Below are 24,480 nucleotides of genomic sequence, written 5' to 3'. Positions count from 1 at the left end.
GGAGCGCCCCAGGATCCCGGGGAGGGGATGCTGCGGGCACCGCGGAGCGGGAGGGCGGGAGCCGCGAGGCTGGGGTGACGCTTCCCGGGAGCCGGGGAAGGGAAGATGAGCGGGAGGAGCAGCGGGAAGAGCGGCGGCAGGCCCGGGACCGCCGCTCTCCCTCACAGACCCCGCAGCGGCGCCGCAGCCCCGAGCGCAGCCCCCGCAGCGGCGCCGCGGGGCGGGCCCGCTGGATGACGGACGGGAGGATCAGCCAATCGCAGCTCGCAGCGCACCCCCGCGCCGGCGGACGGGCCAATGGCGGAGCGGAGGGGCGGAGCCCGGCGGCGCGCGCGGCGGCGGGCGGCGGGCGGGCGGCAGTCGGCGCCGAGGCGCGGTGCGGTGCGGGTCGCTCCTCGGGCTCCTGCCGCGGCCGCCGGAGCCGCGCCGCCGCCCTCCTCCTTCCCTCCCCTATGGAAGAGATGGAAGAGGAGCTGAAATGCCCGGTGTGCGGCTCCTTTTACCGGGAGCCCATCATCCTGCCCTGCTCGCACAACCTGTGCCAGGCGTGCGCCCGCAACATCCTGGTGCAGACGCCCGACTCGGAGTCTCCGCAGAGCCGCCGCGCCTCGGGCTCGGCCGTCTCCGACTATGACTACCTGGACCTGGACAAGATGAGCCTCTACAGCGAGGCGGACAGCGGCTACGGCTCCTACGGGGGCTTCGCCAGCGCTCCCACCACGCCGTGCCAGAAGTCCCCGAACGGGGTCCGCGTGTTCCCGCCGGCCGCGCCGCCTCCTCCCGCCGCGCTGGCGCCGCCGCCGCCGCCGCGCAACGCGTGCCTGACGTGCCCGCAGTGCCACCGCAGCCTGGTGCTGGACGAGCGCGGGCTGCGGGGCTTCCCCCGCAACCGCCTGCTCGAGGGCGTCATCGACCGCTACCAGCAGGGCAGGGCGGCGGCCCTGCGCTGCCAGCTCTGCGAGAAGGCGCCCAAGGAGGCGGCCGTGATGTGCGAGCAGTGCGACGTGTTCTACTGCGACCCGTGCCGCCTGCGGTGCCACCCGCCGCGGGGACCGCTGGCCAAGCACCGCCTGGTGCCGCCGGCCCAGGGCCGCGTCAGCCGCCGGCTCAGCCCCCGCAAGATCTCCACCTGCACCGACCACGAGCTGGAGAACCACAGCATGTACTGCGTGCAGTGCAAGAGCCCCGTGTGCTACCAGTGCCTGGAGGAGGGCAAGCACTCCAGCCACGAGGTCAAGGCGCTGGGAGCCATGTGGAAGCTGCACAAGGTGAGCCCCGGCTTGTGCCAGCAGCCCCAGCCGAGCCGCCTTGTGCCACAGGTTCCATCTCCCCCGGCTGGCAGGGTGGGAGCACCCTCGGCCATTCCATCCTCATCCATTCCATCCTCGGCCATTCCCATCCCCTGCCATTCCCATCCTCATCCATTCCATCCTCGGCCATTCCCATCCCCTGCCATTCCCATCCCCTGCCATTCCCATCCCCTGCCATTCCCATCCCCTGCCATTCCCATCCTCGGCCATTCCCATCCCCTGCCATTCCCATCCCCTGCCATTCCCATCCTCGGCCATTCCCATTCCCTGCCATTCCCATTCCCTGCCATTCCCATTCCCTGCCATTCCCATCCTCGGCCATTCCCATCCTCGGCCATTCCCATCCTCAGCCATCCTCATCCTCTCCCGTCCCGTGTTGCCCCCTTGGCATCGTGCAGATGATGCTCTCCTGATGCGGGTCCCCAAATCCGGCCGTGCCAGCTGCCCCAAAGGAGCTGGCAGCGTCCCTCGGGGGTGGCTCGGGGACATCTGCGCCGCAGGGCTGGGAAAGCAACAGGAGCGATGGTTTGGGGACGAGGAGGAGGAGGAGGGAGGCGTGAAATGCACCGTGGGAGCGGGGAGCCGCGGGGTGCCACCTCCTGCCGCACTCGGAGTCACCGGGAGGAGGAGGAGGAGGAGGGGTGGCAGCGGGCAGCCGGGAGCTGTCCCTGAATACTGATCAGCTGCACTCGCTCCCCACGCGTCCCTGCTGGAGGAGAGGGTCCCGGAGCCTGAGGCAGGGATGTGGCCATCATCATCTTCAGCTCCATCCATCCTCTGCCTCCCGCCCTCCCTGCTCGCAGCAGGGACCGAGGGCACTGGGGCAGAAGTGAGCGGGACACGGGCGGACAGGGATGGGCGTCATTCCTTGGATGAACATCGCCGTAATTGGCCCCCGCTCCAGCAGATGGGAGCAGGTGGGGGGGACCTGTGACAAGGAGCTGGGGAGGGTGTGACCTCCCGGTGGGCGGGACTGGGCTGGGCTGCTTTCAAGAAATGTTTCAGGATGCTCTGGCAGGATGCAGATCTCTGGGATGTAGCTCTGCACCCCCAGTTGGGTCAGTGGGTGCATGCAGGGACAGGGTGTCACTTGTCACAGTGCCCTTAAAAGGGGGGTGAGCACCTTGTGCTGTGGGGAGAAGGTTTGATGGTGCTTTTTGGAAGGGGGTTTTCCTGACCCTTTTGCTGGGAGCAGGAGCAGCTCCTCTCTGGATTTTCAGAGCTCTTGTGCAGATGTGCCAGAGCAGTTTGGTGCCCTTGTCCCCATGCATGGGGTGCAATCCCTGATCCCAGAGTGCCGGCACTGCTGTGGGATGCCCAGGGTCAGGGTGGCACAGGTGACTGGGGAGCTGCTGGCAGGAGGCAGAGGATGGAGCCAGGCTCTTGTGGAGTGGAGCAGAGGGATGAGAAGCAACAGGCAGAGTTTGGAACTCAGGGAATTCCACCTGGAGAGCTTTACTGCTCAAGCCAGGTTGGAAAGGGCTTGGAGCAGCCTGGTCTGGTCTGGTGGGAGGTGTCTGCCCATGGCAGAGGGGTTGGAATGAGATGAGCTTTAGCTTTTCCTTCCAAATCCCTTTTCCCGGGGGAGAGCTTTAGCCAAGTGCTGTTTCATTGATGTAACTGACAGATGAGGATAATGTAACATTATTTCAAATGATGATCTTGGACGGTGGAGCCTCATCTGTCTTGAGAGCTGTGTTTCTGCAGGGGTTCACTGCTATTACCTGGTGTTAGTTTGCTTTCTAGGGGAGGGGAAGAGTCTGTGGAGTTAAATGTGGTGCTAAGGAATAATTGAAGGAGTGATTTCCAGGCTAGAGAGCTCAGATTGTTACTTGAGATGCCATCCAACAAAATCAGGGGAAAACCTTATTTACCTTAATTTTTGTTACACACACACACACACACAAAAAAAAAAAACAAAAAAAAAAAAAAAACCAAAAAAAAAAAAAACACACACAAAAAAAAAAAAACCAAACCAAACAAGCAAAAAACTCAACAAAAACCCACAAACAAACCAGAGCCAATACCCATGATTTCCAAGGCTGATCTTGGTTGGGACTGGGCATTAGGAACCAAACCACCTGTGGATTGGAGTGGTGATCCTCTTGCAGAAGTGTCTGGTGGTGCCATTTTTTGAGAGCACAGTCCCTTGGTGGTGGGACAGATTTGCTGAAGATGTGACTGTCCCTTTTTGCCTGAGCTTTTCTCTGTGATGGGCAGTGTAATGATACCTACAGCTCACAGGAGGGAATTGTGGAATGTTTGGATTGGAAAGGGCCTTAAATCCTATCCAGCTCCATCCCCTGCTATTCACAGGGACGCTTTCACTGTCCCAGGTTGCTCCAAGCCCCATCCAGGCTGGCCTTGGACACTTTCAGGGATCCAGGGGCAGCCACAGCTGCTCTGGGCACCCTGTGCCAACCCCTCACCACCCTCACAGCCAAGAATTCCTTCCCAATGTCCCACCCAAATCAACTCTCTTTTAATTAACACCCATCAGGCAGCTCCTGAGTTCTCTTGCACCATTCCAGCCCCTCTTGGTGTGAACGTTCTTTGGGATGCTCTTCCCTTCTGGCCCAGGAGGGCTGGGATTGTCCCCAGAGCCTGTGGGTGCCTGGATGAGCTGTGGTTCCTGAAAGCAGCTCTGTTCATGCCCCAGTAGGTGATTGCCAGACCCAGGGCAATCAATCCCTGCTAATTGCAGCGTGCCCCCCATTGGAACCAAATCCAAAGGGTTTTGCACAGCCCTCTTTGGGAGCTGCCCCAATTTCCCCTTTCCTCCCTGGAGGTTCTCTGGGATGATCATTGACAATAATCTCTGCTGAGGCACAATCAATTGTCATTCAGGGAGCTGGGCTTTCTAAGCTGGACACAGATTGTGGCAAATCCTCTCTGCCCCTGTCTTCCTCTCACTTGTTGGGAGCAGGGTGAATATTCAGAGAAACACAGAGGGAAATGGGTTTTTAATCTGAATTGTCCCAGTTTTGCACAGATATTGCAGCTGTCTGGGTTTTTATCCTGACGAGCTGGAATGCTGCTTGGCATGCCAGGAGCAGGAGCACAAGATGGAGCTGAATCATTTATTCCTCACACATCTGAGTCCCTCTTCTGCTGGAAATGTGTGCAGAGTGCAGGCTCAGCAGCTGGATGGTGTTTTTATGGATGGATGGATGCATGGATGGATGCTTGTGTACAAATACAAACAGGCTGGGAGGGATCTCAGTGATGCCTTGTGCAGGCTGCCCTAGAGCAGAGGCTGGATGGAGTTCCAGAATAAAGCAGGGATTGATTCAAAGCATCTCCTCCATGCATCCACCTTGGGCAGCACAAGAGCCCAGCCAGGCCTGCACCCAAGATGAACCAAAATGGCCCCAAAATGCACGGCCGGGCACGGGGTCTCTCCCTGGGATCAGTTCTGCTCCATTTGCACCTTGCAGTTCATTGTCCCATTCCAGCTTTAGCCCCTGCAGTCCCACCCTGCTTGTTTTTCTCTCTCCAGCCCACGGGGTTTGTGCTCTTGGGCTGAGATTTGGATCATTTGTCCTTGGTGCCCAGCTGGAGCAGGAATTGTTTTGTCTCCCTGCTCTGTGCACAGAGCTCAGCATCCCCTGATATGGAGCCCAGACCCTCACACTAAAGCAGCACAGAATGTGAAAATAGAAAAGCTGAACCTGAGGCATCATCACTGTCTCCCACAGCCCTGAAATCCCAGCCAGTTGATCCAACTTGGTCCTAAAATCATTTTACTGTTTCTGGTGCAGGTTAAAAAGGCCTCCCAGAAAAAGATTCTGGTAGCAGATTTTAAGCAGGTTTGAAGGTGTTCTGTGCTGGGAAATGGAGAGACAGTGATGCAGAGCACTTCTTCCTGCCTGTCTCTCAAATACTGAGGTGTTGCCCATCACTCTTGTGTCTGACTCTGCTCTTGGGTCCCTGGCACCTCTTGGCTCATGGCTGGACAATCCCTGGGGGTGGCACGGTCTGGGCACCTCCCAGGGTGTGGGACGCAGCTGCCAGGGGCTGCTTTTTGCTTTTTTTGCCTTTGCCATCCATACCCCAACTGCAGCAAAGGTGAGCCTGGATTTGCCATGCACTAAAAAGAAGCTGAAGAGGTCAGGGGTGCCATGGTGAAAAGTTTCTGCTGGTTTTGGGCAGTGCAGGAAGAAACTTCCCTCTGCTTTGGGCTGGGATCTTCTCTCTGCTCTCATCCACGTTCCTTTGCTTTCTGCATCCAGGGAAGGGCAGCAGAGCTGGTGGAGGCTCTGGAGCACAAGTCCTGTGAGGAGTGAGGTGAAATCCCATCCCTGGAGGGGTTTAAAATCCCTGTGGATGTGGCACTTGGGGACATGGATCAGTGGTGGGCTTGGCAGTGCTGGGGGAAGGTTGGACTCAGTGGTCTTAAAGGGATTTTCCAACCTAAATGATTCCAAGATTCTGATTTGGGACCACTCTCTCCTTGAGGAGCTCAGGCAGCATGTCCAGATCCTCTGGGAGAGAAGCAGAAACAAATCTTGGCTTTAGTGGAAGAAAATGTGGCATTCACATTCCCTGAAAAAATCCCTTCACCCAGGGTTTTTCTCCTGGGAAGCTGAGAAGCCTCAGAGAAAAAGGAAAATAATTCTTATCTCATTTGCTTCTCCTGTGTTGTGCTCACATGTGGAATGTGTTTCTAGATTGTTTATCCACAGGGGATTGTCTCATTGGTTTTCTGTGAATTGTTTTGACTCTTTGGCCAATCAGTGCCAAGCTGTGTTGGGACTCAGTCACAAGTTTTCATTATTAGTTTTTTAGCATTGAGTAAATCTCCTTTCTGTATTAGTATATATTCTTTAGTATAGTATAATACAGTATTCTTTAATATAATGTAGTATTACAAAATTGTAATATAGTATGATATAATTTATATGATTATAGTATTATAAGAATATAATTTATATCATTATATTATTATAGTAATATAATTTATATTTCTATTATTATAGTATTATAAAATAATAAAAGAGCCTTCTGAGAACATGGAGTCAGATTCATCATTCCTCCCTGCTACAGGGGACCCTGCAGGTACAACAGGAACACAAAGCTCTCAGTTTTAATTTTACATGGGATTTAACTGCCCAGGCTGAAGACACAAACTGTCCTTGGATTGCAAATCCCTGCAGATTGCAGCAGAGCTCAGCCCTGGGAATTTCCATCCCTCACTGAGTGGGATCAGCAGTGATGCTCAGCAGGCACAGGTGACACCTGGGCTCAGCTCCTCCTGCCCCAGCACAGATACAATGAGGGATGCAGGTGATTCCTATTAAGAGCCAAAAATCCCACACTGGGACTTAATTCCCGCTGGTTTGGGTATATGGGGAGAAGCAGGGGTGGGAAATACTGCAAGGACCCCTCAGTTTGTGCCCAGGGGCCACCAGAGCCAGGACAGGGATGAGCAGAGAGGATTTTTCCTTTTTTCACTTGCCAGGGCTCTGTGTTGGCTGCCAGAGGAACTTTGGAGGGGAGATTTGGACACTGGGAATGTGCTGCCCTTGTGTCCATGGCAATTCCTGCTCCCACAGCACTTGGGGAAGTATCCAGGGAGTTGCTGTATGACCAAGATCTGTTTGCACTTGCAAAGTAAAATATTTGCTGTTTAAAGAGAAGCAGGGAAAATCCTTAATGCTTCCCAAGCCTTGGTGTGGTGGCCTTCCTATCCCACCACCCTTTTTCCATCTGCAGCAACAGGATCCATCTTCTCCTTCTCCAGCAGTGCCCAAATGCCCTTCCCACCTCCTCTATCCCTCTGTGGCCAAATCCAGAGGGTGCCAAACTGCCTGAGAGGCTTTGAAGTCAGAAAAACCCAAGAAATGCCAGGATCTGGAGCAAAAATGTGATGAGGAGAGGCTGAGGGGGCTGGGCAGGGGCTGCAGAATCCCTGAGGGAGCTGGGAAGGGGCTGCAGAATCCCTGAGGGAGCTGGGAAGGGGCTGCAGAATCCCTGAGGGAGCCGGGCAGGGGCTGCAGAATCCCTGAGGAGCTGGGCAGGGGCTGCAGAATCCCTGAGGGAGCCGGGCAGGGGCTCAGCCTGGAGCAAAGGAGGCTCAGGGGGCCCTTGTGGCTCTGCACAGCTCCTGCCAGGAGGGCACAGCCGGGGCAGGGACAGGCTCTGCTCCAGGGAACAGGGACAGGACAGCAGAAACTGTCACAGACACATTTTCTGAAAAATCCTTTTGCTAGGATCTTTTCTCCTGAGAAGCTGGGAAGCTTCAGCTTCTCCATGTTTTGCTGCTTTGGAATGTGATTTGGAGAGTTGCTTACCCAGCATGTGAAATTGTTTTTACTTGCTGACCAATGACAGCCACCTGTGTTGAGGCTGTGAGCAGTCACAAGATTTTATTATTCATTCATTTTTAGCCTTCTGATGTCTCTTATCTCTAGTCTTTAATATAGTTTTAATATATAATTTTCTTTTAATATAGTATATATCACAAAATACTAAATCAGCCTTCTGAAACATGGAGTCAAGATTCTCATCTCTTCCCTTGTCGGGTTGACTACAAATTCCACAGGAAACCCTCTTAGGCTGCTCCAGGGCAGGTTCAGATTGGATATTTAGGAATATTTCCTCATGGAAAGGGTGGTTAGGCACTGGATAAAGCTTCCCAAGGGAGTGCTGGAGTCCCCATCCCTGGAGGGACTTAAAAGCTGTGTGGGTGTGACACTTAGGGACATGGGGGCTTATTCATGATTTAAAAGTCTTTTCCAGCCTGAATGATGCTATGATTTCCACCAGCCTGTGCCTGCCCAGCATCCAGAGGTGGTGCTGGTGATCCTGTTCATTTATTTGGATAAAAGCTTTCTTTTATATATATAATATATAAGAGTCAGATGGCTCTTGGCTTAGCACTCCCTGCAGTTGATGGAGTCAGGAGCAGCCCCAGAGTAAATCAAAGGTGGTGTGGTACAGCAAGTTCTCCAGGGGTTTGTGGAGCCCAGGAGGCAGGAGGTGACCTCTGGGTTATCTGCAGAGGGAAATGGGCCCAGGGTCATCTCAGAGTGAGTGGAAATCACTGCAGCTTTTATTCCCTTCCAGTGGGAAGGTTAGATTAGAATATGAGGAACAAATTCTTCCCTGGGAGGGCAGTGAGGCCCTGGCTCAGGTGCCCAGAGCAGCTGTGGCTGCCCCTGGATCCCTGGCAGTGCCCAAGGCCAGGCTGGACAGGGCTGGGAGCAGCCTGGGACAGTGGGAGGTGTCCCTGCCATGGAAAAGGGGTGGAATGAGATGGGCTTTGAGTTTCCTTCCAACCCAAACCACTCCATGATTCTGTGTCCAAAAATACACAGATCTGACAGAGCAGAGCTCTGTTCCACCATCTGCCTCTCCACAGGCTCTGAGCCACCTCCATGAGCACATTGAGCTCTGGTGGGCTCCATCTTCATCTGTAAATATCCAACCTTCTCCTTTCTCTCCCATCTTTTTTCTTCTCTTGGCCAATTGATGAATGAAGGACCCTCCTGGCTGGATTTTTCTGCATTTACTGTAGGAGCACCTCAGCTGAGATGGGGGAAATTAACCCAGGGACTGGTTCTTGTCTCTCTTTCAAGGAAATTTCTGCAGTATCCATACCCAGAAATTCCCCTGTTAAGGTTTTTATTGACTCAGAGATGGGGTAACTGAGAGGTGCTTTAAAAATTTTTATTCCATTTTCAGTCTCATGTGAAGGGTGAGACAATACAGATGTTATAATTACCACCATTATAATTAGAAGCTCTTTTCTAATTACAATGCATTATAAGTGTTTCTTGGCTTACATTACTTGAGAAGTAAAATATATAAGGAAACTTTAACCAAAAAGCAGCTAAACAAGAACAAGTTTGTATACAATTGCATACTATGTCAGCCTCCTGTCAAGCTTTAAGAACTCTCTACAAATTCATTTCCCACAACCACATCCCTAGCCTGGAAAAACAGAATGAGGAAGCAGAGCAAACACTGTGCCTGGTGTTAAATAAATCACTTGAGAGTGTGGAAAGGCTTTGCTGTTCATTAATCAGGTTTCACAGGATGCTTTCCAGGAGCTGCCATTGCTGCATGGTGGATTTTTGTTGGGAAAATGTTCTCCAGAGGCTTTGGGGCTGCTCTGCATTGCTCATTCCTGCTCCTCTAAATAATCCAGCACCCAGAAGTTTTGGCTTTTAAAGGGAAAACTTTGCTTGGTGTCACAGAATTCCAAAATGGGTTGGGTTGGAAGGGACCTTCAGGATCATCCCATCCCAAACTCTGCCATGGCAGGGACACCTCCCACTGTCCCAGGGTGCTTCAAGCCCTGTCCAACCTGGCCTGAGACATTTCCAGGGGCAGCCACAGCTTCTCTGGACACCCTCTGGGCTTCCCCACCCTCCCAGCTAAGAATTCCTATCCCATCTAAATCTTTCCTGTTTTTTCTTCTTGCCACAACCCTTTCCTCTATGACCACAAATTCATTTTTGGAGTCCTGCTGTGCACTTTCTAGCAATCCAGCACATAGCACTGGGAGATATTTCCCTTTCCTGAACTTGGAAGGAACTTCCAGCAGCCCTTGATTAACTCGTGTTGCTCACACAAATTCATTTATTTCAGAGTGCCTTCAAATTGCATTGCTCTTCCCAGCTCTATGAAAGAGTAATTAAAGAAAAATGTGCCTGAAACATAACAACTCTCAAAGCTGCTCTTTTGTCAGCCTTGGTCTTTGTTTTGTTTGTTCTTGGGATGAGGCATTTTACCTGGTAAATTGGCTTATAAATAAGCCAGCTCATTCCCTGTTCATTCAGCTCGTCCTGCTGGCATGAACTGGATAAATTTCTATTTAGAACAGGCACATGAGGCACAGAGAGCTGGGGTTATAAATCTCTGGTGACCCTGGCTCAGGTGAAGTCCTGGAAGGAGAGACAGAGGCTGTGGTGGAAATGCTGTGAGGAGTAAAAGCTCTCAGGGTGTGTCTCTCCAATCCAGCTGTAGCTGGAAAGAGCAGGGATGGTTTGGGGTCTGGGACCACCACTGAGGGTCACAAGTGGGAAATGTACTAAACTCTTCAAAAGGGAGACAAATAAACAGAAATGAAGCCCAGCTCTCACCCATTCCAGTGGCACTTCCCTGATTAATGCAGGAAGGAGAGCAGAGCTGAGAACAGCAGGGCAGAGAATTCACCTTGCCTCTGTTGAAAGGAAAATTTTGTTTGCAGCCTGAACCAGCTCATATTTTGCTTTCATAGTTGGATTCAGCTTTGGGGACAGCCTGACCTGGAGCTGGCTGGAAAAGCTCAGCAGAGGCTCTGAGCAGGGCAGAATTTCTGGGCAGAAAAAACAAGACCCAAGTTCAGCTGGAAATTTTCTTGAGCAGCAGAGGGGTGGCTGTGAGGGTGATGCCAACCTCAAACACCATATGCACAGCATGGATTGAGGTTAGGGCCACGTTTTTGTATTTAATTAGCCATTAAATTCCCCGTGTCACAGAAATAGAGGGCTGTTAACAGGAGCCTGCTCCGTTCTGTAGCAGCAGAAATTGCCCTGGGAGGGATCTGGCAGTTGAGGGATTTCCCATCAGTGTTAATTACCCTTTCCCCTTTACTACCCTTATAGGAATTGATGGGTTTAGGGAAAAAAAAAAAAGCTGGAATTGGATGTGAATAAGGCATGCATGGATGCTGCCTGGAGGGCTGAGGGCTGGAGCCACAGTTGCCATTCCCAAGGGGAGTGGGTTGGATCTGCGGCTGGCATGGATGAAGGGAGCACAGATCCATGGAAGCAGCTGCAGCAGCCACTGGAGTGGAAGATCACATTTGTGACTTCCAGTGCCTCCTGAAAATCCCAGGAGATCTCCTGTGGAGATGCCAGCCTGGCTGCCCACACTGGGGCTGCTGCTTCCTGCTTGGTGTAAAGCCAAAATACGTGGGAAATATCAGTTAAATTATTTGCACCAGCCCCAAAAATTTGTGAAATGTCTTTCAACCAGTGATCCTTTTTTTTTCTTTTTGGTCTCCAAATGTACAAATTTAATTTGTATTAAATTCTGTCATTTTTCCCTTGCTCCTGGCCTCTCTGGATTTGCATGGTCAGTTCAGTTCCCTTCTTGTTGCAGTTCCCTGTGGCAGGATTGGGGTGTTCCTGTGTGAATTAATACTGGGTTATGGCCTTGCCTTCAGCTCAGTGCTGCTGCCATGGCATCATTCCTGACAGCCTGTGCTGTGGAGCTGCTTCCCACCTGCAGCTCTTGGGGTTTTCTCTGGTGAAATCCCTCTGTTTTCCCAGATAACCAGTGTCCCTCCAGTCAAGATGTATTAATTCAGTGGCTCTGTTAACTTCACCATTTTCCTTCTCCCTGCTTCCTTTTCCTGGAAGTTCCCAAGGCCAGGTTGGACAGGGCTTGGAGCAGCCTGGTCTAGGGGAAGGTGTCCTTGCCCATGGCAGGGGGTGGAACAAGATGGGATTTAAGGTCCTTTCCAACCCAAACAATCTGGATTCTGTGATTCCCAGGGTCTCTGCTGTGCCTGTGGGATTCCTGCTTGGGAAGGACCTTTCTGCCTGCAGAGGCAAACTCAGAGGTTTGATTTTGATCCCCCTTTCAGAGCAGATTTCTGTGATTCTGTGCTTTGCTTTCTCTGTCAGGGGATGCAAAGCTGGCAGAAGGGGGGTGGTTGTGTCAAGCTTTGAAATGGATTTTTCCTAACAAGGCACATTTATTGATTTCCAGACACAAACTCTGCTTTGGGGGCAGAGTTCCCTCTGTTCCCTCTGTTCCCTCCCTGGCAGGGCTGTTTCACCCACATCACCCAGGGATCCAGGCTGGAGCAGGGGAGGACAGGCAGGGAATTGTGGCAGCATTTCCCTGAGGATGCTGGAAAGGGAAGGGCTGGGCTGGAGATCAGCAAATCCCAAAGGATTTGCTTTGTCCTCCTGGGCAAATAATTGCACAAACCCCCTGTGTGTCGTCTCCCAGGAAATGTGTGTTTGGCACCAGTGCCCTTCCTCCAACCCAGCAGCAATTATGGTGGGAATTCATAACAGAACACGTGGAGATAAAGTGGGAATTTCCAAAATTGAGAGAGCTGGGTGAAATCCCATCAAGGACACAGCAGGAGCATCAGCCTCCCTCCCTCCCTGGGAAAGCACTTCCAGCCTTGCTCAGACAAGGATTGAAGTCACAGAGATTTGAGGGCATGACTGAAATGCTTTCTCATGTTGGGACATCTGAGATGATAAATTGGGAGAGCCCTTGATGTGCAAACAATGCTGGATTAACGAGGTGCTGGGTGAGCCTGGTGCTGTCCCTTGGCTTGGTGACAGATGCCACCATTCCCTGGGTGGCACAGCACTCATTCTTTGGCAGGGTACAATGTTATCATGGAGATTTGTACTAAGTAAAAGAATTTACTCATTTTGTAGAAAAGGGGAGAATGAGACATGGGGTTAGAAATTAACTTGGGATAGAAATCAATTTGGGATTTAGATGAGGTGTGCTGGTTTCACTTGTTTAGTCTATGGCTTGATCACATTGGTGCCTTGTGCAGGCTGCCCTAGAGCAGAGGCTGGATGGAGTTCCAGAATAAAGCAGGGATTGATTCAAAGCATCTCCTCCATGCATCCACCTTGGGCAGCACCAGAGCCCAGCCAGGCCTGCACCCAAGATGAACCAAAATGGCCCCAAAATGCACGGCCGGGCACGGGGTCTCTCCCTGGGATCAGTTCTGCTCCATTTGCACCTTGCAGTTCATTGTCCCATCCCAGCTTTAGCCCCTGCAGTCCCACCCTGCTTGTTTTTCTCTCTCCAGCCCACGGGGTTTGTGCTCCTGGGCTGAGATTTGGATCATTTGTCCTTGGTGCCCAGCTGGAGCAGGAATTGTTTTGTCTCCCTGCTCTGTGCACAGAGCTCAGCATCCCCTGACATGGAGCCCAGACCCTCACACTAAAGCAGCACAGAATGTGAAAAATAGAAAAGCTAAACCTGAGGCATCAGCACAGATGAAGTGTGCTGTGTGTTTAACTTTAGTCTGTGAGCTTGCTGTGCAGAAGCAGAGGTGTAGAACAAGCTTCAGCCTCCACAGCAAACGCTCTGCAGCTCAGCCCTGCTGTGTGAGGGAGCAGTGACAGCACCTCTGATTGTCCCCACGTCCCTTCCCTGCTGCTCCTTTGTAGCTCAGCCAGCTCCTTCTTTCTTGTGCCATTTCTGCTCTTTGTGGGGCTGTTCCCTCAGAGGAGCAGCAGTGCTGTGTTGCTGTCATACTTCTTGAAAAATCTCTTCGCTAGGATTTTGTCTCTTGGGAGGCTGAGAAGCTTTAGAGAAAAATGAAAACAATAATTATCTGAATTGGGTTTTTTTGTGTTTTGTTTTTTTGGAATGTAGTTTGGACATTGTTTACCAACTGGTCATTGTTTCATTAGTTTCATGTAATTTGTTTTAACTTAATGACCAATCACAGTCCAGCTGTGTCGGGACTTGAGAAGGACTCATGAGTTTCATTATTATCTTTGTGGGCTTCTATCTGTATCCTTTCTCTATTGTTTAGTATGGTTTTAGTATAATATAATATATAATATAATCAAAAAATAATAAATTAACCTTCTAAGAACACAAGGTCAGATTCATCTTTCCTTCCAACAACAGAAACCCCAGAAAACACCACAGTGGTTGCTCCTGTCACGCTGTCACACCAAACCCACACAGCCCAGGCATGGCTGAGCCTGTGCTGCCTCCATCCTGCACCAACACCTCTCCCATCCTGACATTCTGTTCCCAGGAAATGAGGACCTCAGAGGGCATTTGCTGAGGTCTGTGCTGCCAGCAGCCCACACCTTGGTGAATCAGAGAGCTTAGACACAGTTTCTCACCTCTGAGATGATTTCTCACCTCCCACGGAGCACAGCAGTTAAAATTCATGAATATATGATTTTTTTTTTTCATTTGTCTTGGTTTGGAAAGCCAGGTGCCTGCTAAGAAGGCAGGAGCCTCCTCTGAATTGGAAAATGTGAACCCTCCCCACCGCCCCCAATTGTTATAGATTTGAAATTAAGAGGCTCTCAGGCAAAAAATCATGGGAGCAGGAAATAACAGTTCTTTAATAGGGAAGAAAATAAAAGGATAAAATAAACAATGCAGTGAACCAAACCAACAGTGCCAGAGTCAGAGCCCAGCCTGACACCCTGTGGGTCAGGGTGCTGGCAGCAGCCCCATTGGAATTGTGGCTCAGCCCTCCTGCAGTGCCAGGGGTGGCTCTGCTGGAGCAGGGATCCTGGAGAAGGGTGGAGTCTTCCTCTGCAGATCCAGGGGAAGGAGAGGCAGCTGCTGCTCCTCTGGGCAATCCAGTGCAGAAGCCGTGCTGGTGTTCCAGAATCTCCAGATTATATCCAGGCAGGAATGATTGGCTCCTCCCTCTGGGCTCACATCTCCCAATGGGATGCTGTAGTTCTTATCAGCCATGCAGGGACATTCCATGGCTGTTATCAGCAGATGTGTCCCCAGTGGAAGAGATAAGGAAAAACTGCCCAATGAGCAGAGGACAACTGCCATACAGATGGCAAATAGAAAACAATTTGCTTGGCAATCCAGGACATCATTTTAAATGCTGCCCTCTGGCAGTGGATGCTGCACCTTCCCCCTGCCCTGGGGACAGATGGAGGGATGGAGGGGCAGAGAAGGATGGACAGCCCAGATGGAGGGACAGGGAGGTCACATCTGCTGGGCTTGGTGCTGGGAGCCCTGCTGTGCTCCTGGAGCTGTGGCCAGATGATCCATCTGTGGTTTGGGCTCTGCACTGATCTCCTGCCATGGTGCCAGGCTGTCAGATGGACAAGGACAGGGCACAGGCAGCTCCAGAGAGGATCTTGGCTCCATTCCTGCCTGGCAGGTGCTTTGCCTATGTCTCTGCCAAGCTGCCAGCTGAGCACTGCCTGTTGCAGGGGGTTTCTGGCTCCTCTTGCCATGCTGTGCTGTTTGATGGTGGCTGGTTGGCCTGGGATGGGATTCCTGGATGAGCTGGGAGTGCTAGAAAGGTGCCAGGAGAAAAGAGGAGGCTCAGGGGGCCCTTGTGGCTCTGCACAGCTCCTGACAGGAGGGCACAGCCAGGGGGGTCGGGCTCTGCTCCCAGGGAACAGGGACAGGAGCAGAGGGAACGGCCTCAGGCTGGGCCAGGGGAGGTTTAAATTGGATATTTGGGAACATTTCTTCATGGAAAGTGTGGTCAGGTGTGAGAAACACTCACATCAGGTATTGGAAGGAGCCACCTGGGGAGGTTTGGGTTCCCCACCTCTGGAGGTGCCCAAGGAATTCCTGGAGGTGGCGCTCAGAGCTCCGGGCTGGGGACAAGGTGAGGATCAGGCACAGCTTGGACTCCATGGGCTGGGAGATCTTCTCCAGCCTTAGGGATTCTGGGATCCTCTGGGATGTCTCATCATGGTGGGAAGCCTGAAGGAACTGCAAGGTGGAAAGGTGGGAGAAGGAAAGGGCAAAGGAAATGGGATCCTACCCCATTCGCCATCCCCACCTCGCAGGGCTCCAGCAACTGCAGAGGCTTCAGGGGCAGAGATTCTGCTCAGTTTGTTCCAAATTGGGCTGGACTGGGCTTGGAGCAACCTGCTCTGGTGGAAGGTGGCCTCAGTCATGAGCTCTGAGCTGGGGAGCACCTCCTGCCATTGTGGGATATATGGTTCTGAGGAGGAAAACTGGGATTGCTTTTATGGTGTGGTGGTGTTTGCAGGGGTCTCAGGATGAGGGAACAGATGAGAAATCCTGACTCCATGTTTCAGAAGGCTGATTTATTGTTTTATGATGTATATTATATTAAAAGAAAATTATATATTAAAACTATACTAAAGAATGGAAGAAAAGATTTCATCAGAAGGTTAGAAGGGAAAGATAATAATGGAATGGAATGATAATAAAATCTTGTGACTGACCAGAGAGTCTGAGACAGCTGGACTGTGATTGGTCATCAAGGAGAAACAACTCACATAGACCAATCAAAGATGCACCTGTTGCATTCCACAGTATTGATTTCCTATTCCTCTGAGGCTTCTCAGGAGAAAAAATCTTGTCCAAAAGATTTTTCATAAAATATGTCTGTACATTATGGAGCTGTTGCAGTTCCTGGGATGGTCTGGGGTCTGACAGAGGCAGTGACAGGAGGGTGGTGCTGCACCAGGTCATTAGTGGCAATTAGCACAGATTGCCTCCCAGGGACCTTGTGCACTCAGCATTTGGCACCTGGGTTTATCTCCTGCTACATCCAAAGGAGAGGCAAGGAATAATTGATGGCAGGGCTGTATGTGGTGGATAAAACCCTTCCTGCCATATGCCAGATTTGGCTTCAGCAAGGCTGGAATTGTGGAATTCTCATGAATCACAGCGGGTCCCAGAGCTCTGGGGTTCACCAGCCTGACAGTGACCCCGGGAGGGACGGACAGACTTTGTGACAGGGCCTGTTGTGATGGTTTTAAACTAAAAGAGGATTGATTCAACTTAATTTAAGGACAAAATTATTTATTGTGAGGGTGGTGAGGCACTGGAGCAAAGAAGCTGTGGCTGCCCCATCCCTGGAAGTGCCCAAGGCCAGGCTGGACAGGGCTTGGAGCAACCTGGGATGGTGGGAAGTGTCCCTGCCATGGCAGGGCTGGGATGGGATGAGCTTCAAAGCCCCTTCCCACCCAAACCATTCTGGGATTTATTCAGTTAACATCAGGTAGGTCATGGCTCAGTTCCCTCCCAGCAGTGTGTTACACACAAGAAAATAAGTGTAACTTAAACCAGCCAGTGGGGTTTGTATTTATGCAGTGGGATTTGTATTTATGCAGCCTTTCCTGAAGGGGTCACATCCCGGCAGGGCTCCTGATTCCAGGAAAAAACTACTTTCCTTGTACATGCCCCAAAATACAGCTATTTAAAATTAAATATATTACCTTATTAAAGTATTAGAATTAATTATATCTAATATTATTATATAAGAAATATTTTATAATATATAATAACATATAATATAAATATGTAATAATATATCAGAATATAATTATTAATTATATTCTGATATATTATACATTATGTTATATAATTATAGAATAATATTTTACAGTATGTAGTATTATATAACATGTTCTATAATATGTAATATATAATATAACATAACATGTTATATAACATTAATATAAATATATAATTATATATAATATGATTATATTATAATATTATATACATTTTATGTTATATGATAATTATATAATATATATTGCATAAAATATTATATAATAATTGTGTAATTATCATATTATTTATAATATATTTTTTACTTTTTATTTTATTTTTATTTTATTTTTTAATTTTTTAAAATTTTTAATTTAATATAACAAAGCTTATGGGGCCAACACCATCACCTGGTGATGGCACGTGCTGCATGTGGAGTTCAGGGGGGCTGTGCTGCTTTAGCCTGATTCCAGCTCCACTATAAAACATGACCAGTTCCTAAATGTGCTTCCCAGGGATCCAGAGCAGGGTTTTGTGCCTAATCTCCATCTCTGGGAAAAGCTTTTAACCTTGGTGAAACACTGATGAAATCAGTAATTCTTATTTTATTGCAGCCATTTGGTTTAAGCAGATTACTTGGTTTGGGGTCTCTGGGTTGATTTGCAGTTCCAGTTTGAAGGAGCCAGGAGATCTCTTGAGTACAAATAAAGTCACAAATGGGTGTCCAGGGTGGGATTTAAGGCCTGATTCTGCCTCCTGCATTTCTCCTGGCTGTCAGGAATATCTGTGGCAACTTGAAGTAATTGATTCCTTCAGCATGAGGTTGGTGGAGTTGGACTCTGAGCATTTCTGTGGGGTTGGGAGGTAATTTATGTAACACTTTATGTAACAGCTTGCTGCCTTCACCACTTTGCATGTGCACAAATCCATCAGCCAAGCTCTTCCTGGAGGAGAATATTTCAAAAGCAGGTGGTCTTGGTGGCTGCACAGCCCTGCAGCAAAAAATAGGTGTTTATTCTGAGGCAGGGGTGATGTAGAGATGCTGATTTTGGATGCCTGTGTTCCCACTGGTAGATATTATGGTCTGGAGTTAAATACATGAGACATTGCTGGCACTAGAGGGGATATGGAGATAATCCAAGGCTGGGAGAGCTGGGAATGTTCCCCTGGAGAGGAGAAGACTTCAGTGAAAGCTCAGAGAGCCTAAAGGGGCTCCAGGAGAGCTGGAGAGGGGTGGTATTTTCAGGGTCCCCAGGATGAAGGAGGAATTGAGAATCTGACTCTGTGTTCTCAGAAGGATTATATTATATTATATTATATTATATTATATTTATATTATAGAATGCTATACTAAAACTATACTAAAGAATAGAGAAAGGATACATCAGTGGGCTTAATAAGAATATTATATTATATCACATTATATCAAATTATATCACATTATATTATATATTATGCTATACTAAAGAATAGAGAAAGGACACATCAGAAGGCTTAATAAGATAATAATTAAAAACTCATGACTGACCCCCTCAGAGTCCTGACACAGCTGGACTGTGATTGGTCATTAAGTAAAAACAATTCACATGAAACCAATCAAACAATGACCTGTTAGATAAACAATCTCCAAACCACATTCCAAACCAAGCAGCAAAACACAGGAGATGAAAATGAGATAATGTTGTTATTCATTTTTCTCTGAGGCTTCTCATCTTCCCAGGAGACGAAATCCTGGCCAAGGGATTTTTCCAGAAAATGTGACAGTGACAGAGAGGGACTGGGGACAAGGCATGGAGGGACAGGAGCCAGGGAATGGCTCCCAGTGCCAGAGGGCAGGGATGGATGGGAGATTGGGAACTGGGAGTTCCTGGCTGGGAGGGTGGGGAGGCCCTCCCAGAGAATCCCTGGCTGTCCCTGGATCCCTGGAAGTGCCCAAGGCCTCTGTAGGGCAGGAAGGTCCCTCCTTGGTGGCTCTCCACGCTGGAAGTGACAGTGACAGCTCAGAATTCATGGAGCTCTTGGCTCCTGGTGCTGCTCCCCGTGCAGGGAATGGTTTTGGTGCTGTGCTGGGAGCCCCTGCCCTGGGCTTGAGGGAAAGATGGGAAGGACAGGCCTGGGCAAGCCTTGCTTAACGAGCTGCTTCTCCTTTGTGTGTTCAAAACTGGCTGTAAGTTTAATTGGAAACATCTTTTATTTAAAGCAAAGCCTCCAAGGGAAATGAACAGGCTCTGGCACTTCTGGGACTCAGCCCTCACCTTGGAAAAGCCAAATAGAAAAAGGAAAAAGCCACTTGAATCTTGGGATTTTTGCTAGTCAGAATGACTTTGAGATACGGACAAGTCTCTTTTCTCAGCTTGGCAGCTGAAGAAGCAGTCAGGATTCTTCTGTTCTTTTTCTCAAGGTTGTTTATTATTTCTTATCTATAACATTCTTTCTTTGACTTGCTGAGGTCTGTCTGGCAGGTTGGGTTGGGGCACACTGATCACCCTTGGGGTGGTGGTGTCTTTTTATACTAAAAACTGCGTGTACATTATTTATAATAACTTCTCAATACTTATCACTTATGTTAGACAGTGAGCTTCTACCTTAAACTAATCTAAAAGTGCCAGCATCACTCAGAAGATGGAGGCTAGGAAGAAGAAAGAAGGAGGACAGGGTACACTTAAATTCTTCTATTTTGGGACTTTGAGCTTCTATTCTAAAAACTTCAAAAATCTATTTTTCACTTTGTGACTAACTATTAAAACTATCATTCTACTTAAACTCTTTTGACTTGTAATTTTTCATATAAAGTTGGTAATTTGCTCTATGGGTCAAAATCAAAGTCTCAGGCATCTTGGGCTCTGTGCCAAGGTCTCTGAGCCCCTTGGAAGGGGCTCGAGCTATCTGGGACAGGTAGAGAGATGTCTTGGCTTCTGACACTGGAAAAAGCCCAAACTTCACATTTTGGGGTTAAATTGAGACCCCTGGTTCTCTGTGACATTTGTGTGCGGACCCTCTGTCCCCGTGAGGAGCCAGCAGAGCCTCCTGGCAGTGCCAGCGCTCCCAGGCTGGAGGTGAAGGCACAAGGGCTGGGGGGACAGACAGGACAAAGGGCACCCATGGGACAAACCCAGGCTTGTCCTGTGCCTCTGGAGTGTCACTGCAGTGGGTCATGGCAGGGACACGCAGCCTGACCACCTGGGAGCTAATTAAAATCAGGGCTAATGAGCTCAGGCTCACTGGGCTAATCCTCCTGTGCAGTGGACATCCCACACAAGGGACAAGAGGAAACAGCCTCCAAATGCACCAGGAGAGGTTTAGGCTGGATAATAGGAGAAATTTTTACCCAAAAAGGGCTGTTCAGTCACAGCACAGCTGCCCAGGGCAGTGCTGGAGTCCCCATCCCTGGAGGGATTTCAAAGCCACGTGGATGTGGCACTTGGGGACATGGAGCAGTGGTGGCCTTGGCATCCTCAGCACTGTGAAAAATGCCAATCACTTGGTTTTCAAATTTTAGAAGTTTAATAATAATGAAATGGTTATAAAAATAGCAATATAATAAGAGTAATAATAATTTGGACAATTTGGATTAGGACAATATGAGACAATAAAAACAAAGAGTTACAGACATCCAGGTGCCTTTTCTGGGCAAAATAAGCCCAAAAAAGGACACACATTAACAGAGGATTAACCCTTAAAAACAACAGCCTGTTGCATATTCATACAGCTCACACATGATGCAGAAATTCCATTCAAACACAGGATTCTGTCTAGGCAGTGTCAGCTTCTTCCTCTGAATCCTGACAGTGTCTCCAATCCTGAGCAGGCAGGAAGAAGTTCATTTCTCCTGATAATGGAGCAATAAATTCTCTTTCTCTGAAAGATTCAGGTGTCCTGTGGCTGCTGTCTCACTGCGAGTCCTTTCTTTAAAAAAAGTATCCTACATAGCATAGTTTCTATTTTAATATTATGATATAACCTAAAACTATATTTAACACACTACTTAAGAGAATTAACACAGCATCACTTTCTAACATAACACATATAATATTCATTTGAATATTTGCAAAAAGCCAATCATAAAATACGCATTTTTCACAAGCACCCTGTTGTCTTAGACCTGTATCTGTGGCTTCTTTCCTCCTTAGCCTGGTTTTTCTTTCTTTTTTTTCTTGAAAGCACTTTCTCCTAAAAAAAACCCACACCTATTACTGAGGTAAATGTGAATCATCCCCCTGCTCCCATCCCCTGGTATTTCCTGGGTTCTTCACTTCTCCATAAATGCTCATGAATGATTCAGTGAGCCCAGCACTGGCTTCCCTGGTGACACCAGGATGGATTTCTCTGCTCCAGTGGTTCAGATTCCCTCCAGTTGTGGGGATGGAACCCCCTCACTCCTCTGTAGAAACACTGACAAGTTATTCATTACTTCCTAATTAGCCAGACATCCCCTCTTATTAAAGATTAATTTTTTTAAAGGCAGTCATTATCTCAGCTCTTCCAAGGGTTATTGATTTATTCTTCTTCCTTTTTTATTAATGGATCTACAACCTCCTCATAATCCACCCAGTGCAGTGGTTCCCCTGCCTCTCATCCTCCTTTCCCTACACCATTAATGTAGGAAATAGATTTGTAGAAAATTTTAAAAGTTTGATAGAAGGTTTATATAGTATGTATTTGTATGTAAATTTTGCGATAAGACGTGGTAACTTAGAAATGATACGGAATAGGATAGACATTGTTGAGAGAAATTGAATTAGAAATAAGTTTGAAAAGGTGGTTTTAAAAAAAAAGATTATATATTTTGGAGAAATAGAATTATGAAAGATGTATTGTAGTAGCACTTAGGAAAAGTAATTTTAGATAATTAACTTTAAAGCGTTTACAACATAGTGTAGCTAAAGCTTATGGGCCAAGAAATGCTTATAGTGTATTATAATTGGGAAATAGTTGGTTTCTGATAGTAATAACATAAATTATAACATCTGTATTATCTCAGCCTTCACATGAGACTGAAAATGGAATAAAAGTTTTTAAACACCTCTCAGTTACCCCATCTGTGGGTCAGAACAGGGAATAATCCAACACATTCCCAGTCTCCTGCTGCCTTCAGTGCTTTTCTCACTCAGAGCCTCTCTCTGGGCTTTATTTTCCTTGGGAATCTCAGTTTGGGTTCCCAAGGGGCCACTTCCAAACATCTGCTGAGCTTGAGGGAGTGGGATTTCCAAAGAGAACTTGAGTTTGTTTTCCTGTGGCCATTCCAGGGGAGGAAAAGGTTGTGAAATTCCTCCTGTGCCCAGTCTGCTCCCTGTCTCAGGTGGGATTTCTGTTTATTCTCAGTCTGGGAATGAGATGCTTTCCCATCTCTGTAAATCCAGCTCTCTCCACGTTTTGGAGCCCCTGTAACCCAGGCTGCCTTTTTGGGTACCTGCAGCACCAAATCTGCAATCTGGTTGCTGTCACATTTTGGGATTAATCCCAAATCCAGCCCTTTCCAACCTGGGATGCTGGCATCCAGCTGCAGGGGCTCAGAGCCCAGTGCCTGGAGGAAGGAGTTAACAGAGAAGAAAAGCTGAATTACTGTGTTTTTCCTGTGGTTTCCTGCATTTGAGGGGAGATCTGAGCTTCCTAGGTGTGTTTTCCTGGCAGCATCCACCCAACCCAGCCGTGGTGAGTGGTGCATTCCCAGTGCTCCAGTATCCATGGTGATGGGAAGGATTTCTGAAGAGCTGCTGTAAAGGAAATGTGAAATCTGCTCCTTGGACCTTCCCTTCAGTCTCTTGCAGAGCAGGACTCTGTGAAGCCCAAGGGCTCTGGGTGGTCCTGCTCAGCTTTGTCCCCTCTGAAACCACAGTGGGTAACAAGGTGAGAGCAGCTCTGCTCAGGCAAAAATGTTCCTGGCAGGAAAAACCTCTTTTTTTTTTTTTTTCAGTCACACAGCTTTAGTCATAAAAAACTTCACATTAGGAGGGACCTCAGAGCTCAACCTTCTGCCCAGAAGCAGCAGCAGTAATTGAAGGAGAGTTTTCCAGAGTGATTTGGGTTGGAAAGGACCTCAGAACCCATCCATTCCCACCCCAGCCATGGCAGGGACACCTCCCACCATCCCAGGCTGCTCAAAAACCCAGTGTCCAGCCTGGCCTTGGGCACTGCCAGGGATCCAGGGGCAGCCACAGCTGCTCTGGGAATTCTATCTCAGCCAGGAATTCCCAATTCCCAATGTCCCACCCATCCCTGCCCTCTGGCAGTGGGAGCCATTCTCTGTGTCCTGTCAGCTCTGCTGCTGAGATCTCCACATCTTTCCGGCTGCCTGGAATCTTCCAGACTGCATTTGTCCTTGCTGAAAGCACAGATCCAAGGTGATGCTCTCCAGGGAGCGTTTCCCATCCTGTTGGAAGGGGAAGAAATGCAGCAGAAAGACCAGGTGATCCATATTTGCCTCCTCCTCCCTGCTGCTGTGTGAATCCAGCAATGTGATTAAAAGCAGCATCAAATTGGTGATAATTAGCTGACGAGCAGAGCAGAGATGCTGCAGTGGCTGTGAGTCAGGTGGGCAGAGCTGCTGGTTCCTGGAGATGTGAGGGGGAGCTCAGGGATGCTGCTGGGGATGCTCAGGTCCCTTAAATGTATTTTGCTGTTGGCTCTGGGCATCCTGGTTACAGCAAGAGTTTGAATGAGAGATGTGGGATTTTAGGCAGCTCTTCAAAATGCAGTTTATTACATCTAAGACATTACAGCAGGCCAGGGTTGTGAGTGGCAGAGCCTGTGCCCACAGCTGTCAGCTCCAGTCGCAGACAAGCCTGCAGTCCTGCATCCCTCATTCAGGCTCTTACTAATGGCACCCCACGTTGGGCGCCACTAAGAGCCTGAATGAGGGACATGGGACTGCAGGGGCTCTCCAAAATGCAGTTTATTGTATCCAAAGTGTCACAGCAGTCCAGGGTTGTGAGTGACAGAGCCTGTGCCCACAGCTGTCAGCTCCAGCTGCAGGCAGGCCTGCAGTCCTGCATCCCTCCTTCAGGCTCTTACTAATGGCACCCCACGTTGGGCGCCACTGTAAGAGCCTGAATGAGGGACGTGGGACTCCAGGGGCTCTCCCAAATGCAGTTTATTTATTCCATCCAAGGTGTCACAGCAGCCCAGGGCCGTGGGTGACAGAGCTGTGCCCACAGCTGTCAGCTCCAGCTGCAGGCAGGCCTGGAGACCCTTAGTTTAGGTTATAATACAG

General features: G+C 49.1%; 1 protein-coding gene across 5 annotated transcripts in view; it reads left to right on the top strand.

The window, feature by feature from the left end:
* Positions 1-336: 336 nt before the first annotated feature.
* Positions 337-24,480, top strand: part of TRIM9 (tripartite motif containing 9) — a 74,729-nt gene continuing 50,585 nt past the window's right edge. For 3 of the 5 annotated variants that reach the window (XM_071426073.1, XM_071426072.1, XM_071426075.1), the window contains exon 1: positions 337-1,268. In XM_071426073.1, coding sequence (XP_071282174.1) covers positions 453-1,268 — 816 coding nt within the window. In that variant the 5' untranslated portion in view covers positions 337-452. The remainder of the gene's footprint in view (positions 1,269-24,480) is intronic. The other 2 variants (XM_071426071.1, XM_071426070.1) reach the window with 1 other exon arrangement.

The sequence above is a fragment of the Agelaius tricolor genome, unplaced genomic scaffold (genome assembly GCF_023055355.1).
Source record: "Agelaius tricolor isolate 1412-34295 unplaced genomic scaffold, bAgeTri1.0.p SCAF_5, whole genome shotgun sequence".
Classification (NCBI taxonomy): Eukaryota; Metazoa; Chordata; class Aves; order Passeriformes; family Icteridae; genus Agelaius; species Agelaius tricolor.
Note: the sequence above shows the minus strand (reverse complement) of the source record. Positions and strands in the feature narration are given on the sequence as shown.